Genomic DNA, 3,910 nt, shown 5'->3' on the forward strand with positions numbered 1-3,910 from the left:
AATTGGTGGTTATTAATTTGAGTTATTTCACAAACCTGGATTACATCTGTGTTTGTCTTGGGTTTTTCCCATAATGTTCCCTATATTAACCCCTTTCTAAATGATTCTCTCTCTCCAACTTCCCTTACCCTAAGAAAAAAGACACAGATAGGCATAAGAACAGAAATTCTTATAGAAGAGCTATTTAGGGACACGAATGTTCTAATGTAGGTGTTCCTTCTTGCTTGTTCATTCCTTTATCCTGATTCTTCCACCATGGCTTATCAGACAAGCTACATATCAGTGGTCTTATGGAAAATATTGAACTGTGTCCATACTGGCTTTCATGGCCCTAGACCACAGTAACCCATCCTTGGATTTTTGCCAGCATCTTGCCTCCACAAATTCTTCCATTTGTTCCATGGTACTTAGCAGGCCTTAATCAGTGATGGGTTACTCATTCCCAGCTTTTTGCTTCACTTACTTTTAGAGAGACCAGCTACACAAACACCCTGGATCATTTGCCTATATTTCATCCCCTTCCTGCTTTATCTACCCCTGCCAGATTTTCTGGGGCTATCTTCCCAGTTGTGGTGAAGGTGCAAAGTCTGGCTCAGGGCCTGTTTGACCTCCCGATTACGCAGACAGTAAATGATGGGATTAAGCAGAGGCACAATAACTGCATAGAGTACAGAGACCAGCTTGTTGGTGTCAAAAGCTGATAATGCCTTGGGCCGGGCATAGATGAAAATGCTGGCTGCATAGAAAATGATCACCACAGTGAGATGGGAGGCACAGGTAGAAAAGGCCTTTTGGCGGCCAGTAGCTGAGGGAATGCGCATCACAGCACCTGCAATGGCAACATAGGAGGCCCCAGTGACAGAGAGTGGACCTAGCAGGATGAAGATAGCCAGTACAAAATCAGTGAGCTCTGCTGTGGACATATCTGTGCATGAGAGGTTAAGTAGTGGTGAAACATCACAGAAGAAATGATTAATGATGTTGGGGCCACAGTAGGAGAGGCGAGAGATGAGAAAGACTTTGACTATGGAAATGCCAAAGCCTCCAGCCCAGGAGCCAGCTGCCAAGTGGACACAGAGCCTACCACTAACAATGACTGGGTAGCGGAGAGGGTGACAGATAGCCACATAGCGATCATAGGCCATGACAGCTAAGAGGACACACTCAGTGCAGCCCAGGCCCAGAAAGAAGTAGAGCTGTGTCATGCAGCCTGAGAAAGAGATGCGCTGCTCAGTCCCAGACTCCACCATGGCAAAGCCAGCCAGCATCTTGGGGATGGTGACTGTGACATACCAATTCTCAAGGAAAGACATATTGGCCAAGAAAAAGTACATGGGCTTGTGGAGAGTAGTGTGGATCTTCACCGCTATGATAATGAGGGAGTTCTCAGTCAGCACCAACAGGTAGGCCAGCAAAGACAATGCAAAGAGCAGGGCCCTCACCGGGGCTGGTGCAGGGAAGCCCAGCAGCACAAACTCACTCACATGCCCACTCTGATTCCTCCTTTCCATGGTGCGGGCCAGCCTCCACTGAGCATGGTACCTATGGAGAAGGAACAGAATAAGGACTAGAATCTGGCTGGAGAAGAGGGACTCAGCCACCTATGTGAAAGAATAACACCACCATCCCCCTTTAAAGTGGAAATTCTTTCTATTTTTTGAAGTGTATTGTAACTTTACTGATATTGAAAAACTGCAATGTTTACAATCTGGAAGAATTTTCAATTGGGAATACCTGGGCTAATGAGTTAGAGAAGAACATACCAGACTGGGCAGAGGTGGTAACCTGAGCCAGGAGGTTTTACCATCCATCAAACTCAAGACATCTCAACATTAGCTGAGGGTTGGAGGTTTGTTTGTAGATGAGAAATGGGTACTTTGGAGTTTAAATAGGAAAATGGGGCTTAAAAGAGAAAAAGAAGGGGAAATAGACTGTTTCTATCTAATGAAGAGATAAAATAAATGCTAAGAAGTATGTTAGCAAAGTACCTTCTTCCAGAAGGACATGGACCAGGGAAGAACCTAAGAGAACCTGTACCTCCTCCACAGTGTATTTAGCATTCATCCTCTCCTCTTAATCAAACTGTCACTCTACATCATTTCTTTCTCAGACTTTTGCAACAGCTTGCTTTCTCATTGGCCTTCATGCATCAACTCTCTCCCTTCTCCATTCCACCTTTTACTTAGCTGCTAAAGTGTTTTCCCCAAAGCACAAGATATCCCCTATTCAATGATTTCTATGTTAATCCCTTATTCAAGAAAATCAAGTTACTCTCTAATACTTCTAGGAATTAAATACAAATTCTTCTGTTTGACTTTTTAAGCCTTTCACATTCCATCTCTTCTTTACACCCAACACTCCATCTTCCTTCTGCACATCTTTGTACTGCCATCCTCCACAGCTAGAATGAACTCCTTCCTTACTTCCATCTCTTAGAATCTTCAAAATTCAGCTCAAAGACCACATTGTACATGAATGTGCTGGCCCATGACTACAATTCCTGATACTGGGAAGCCCAAGGCTGGTGTTTCACTGGGCTTGGGAGTTCTGAACTGCACTGTGCTAAACTGATTGAGTGTCTCCACTAAGTCTGGCACTTTTATGATTAGCTCCTGAGCAGGATGCCATCGAGCTGCCTAAGGAAGAATGGAAGAGAGAGTATGAACCAGCCCAGCTTGGAAATCAGTCAGGTTAAAGTTCCTGTGTTGATCAGCAGTGGAGCTAGGAGACCTAGTCTCAAACAAACAGAACAAAAAACCCACCTTTTTTACATGAAGCTTATCCTGTCTCTCCCAGCTGCTAGTACCTTCCTCCCATCTAACAGAACCCTCATATTTGTTGTATTTATATAGAACATATTTTATATATTTTTATATGTATATGTGTTTCTTTCAAAAGAATATAGACTCATCGAGTGCAATAGACTGTTTCATTTTTGTCTCTGCACCCTTGTCAGCTGGCCCAGTGTCTGGCACATAGTAGGCACTTAGAAATGCCTTTTAATTGATTGATTGATTGTAAGGGTCCCATCACTCTACTAAAACTGTGCTCTGAAAGTCATTATAGCCAAACCTCATAGCCTTTTCTCAGTCTTCTCCTCCCATTATCTCTCTTTAACATTTCAATGTGTTGGTTACTCCTGTTATTTTTATGGTACCATACAAATCTCGTTTCACCTTACACTTCTCTAATCATTCCTCTTCCTCTTTCAGTATTTCCTCTTCTCCCTAAGGTCTCTTAATTGTGAATGCCTTCCAAGACTCAGTCAGTCCTTGGCCCATTGTTGTCTCACCCAGATTCCTATATGTGAAATCTTGGTGTTATCATTGATTCTTACTTCTTTTTTACCTCTCAAATGCAATCACTAATTACTTTTGATTCTATATTTTCCATATCTCTTTTGTTTTTTTTATTCCCATTGTTCTCACCTTGGCATAGGCAATCATTGGCATCTACCTAGTTCCCAAGTTATTTTTTTAATATATTTTAAAAATAGTTTGCTCATTTTGTCTCAAAATGTATTAATTTGATTTGTTCATAGGATCATAGCTCTTAAGCTAGAAGGGACCTTAGAGGTCATCTTTTCCAGTCCCAACTTCATTATTTTACAGATATGGAAACTAAGGCCTCGAGAGATTAAGGTCACACACGTAGTAAATATCAGAGGGAGGATTTGTACCCAAGTCTTCTAACTCCAGAGGCAGTGTTACTCCCACTGTACTATACTTCCTGAGAAGATAAGAATTGAATAGAAAAAAAACTTCATTCTGTCCTAAATTCTGACAGATATATCACCCCATTTTAAAAGTTGGATGTCTTTAAAAAATAGAGCATTGATCCATTTGGAATTCATCATAATATATGATATGAAATGTTAATTTGATCTCAGTTTTTACCATAAAAATCTAAA

At 41.6% G+C, this 3,910-nt stretch overlaps 1 protein-coding gene across 1 annotated transcript; it reads right to left on the bottom strand.

The window, feature by feature from the left end:
- Positions 1-527: 527 nt before the first annotated feature.
- On the bottom strand, positions 528-1,511 carry LOC114029185 (olfactory receptor 6A2-like). Its single transcript, XM_027843542.1, has one exon. The coding sequence runs from the start codon at positions 1,509-1,511 to the stop codon at positions 528-530; it is 984 nt and encodes a 327-aa protein (XP_027699343.1).
- Between the last annotated feature and the right edge of the window lie 2,399 nt (positions 1,512-3,910).

The sequence above is a fragment of the Vombatus ursinus genome, unplaced genomic scaffold, assembly GCF_900497805.2.
Source record: "Vombatus ursinus unplaced genomic scaffold, bare-nosed wombat genome assembly UNPS02014911.1, whole genome shotgun sequence".
In the NCBI taxonomy this organism is placed as follows: Eukaryota; Metazoa; Chordata; class Mammalia; order Diprotodontia; family Vombatidae; genus Vombatus; species Vombatus ursinus.

What these genes read in the sequence shown, in the direction of transcription:
- LOC114029185 (XM_027843542.1), bottom strand. Translation starts at nt 1,511, where the DNA reads ATGGAAAGGAGGAATCAGAGTGGGCATGTGAGTGAGTTTGTGCTGCTG.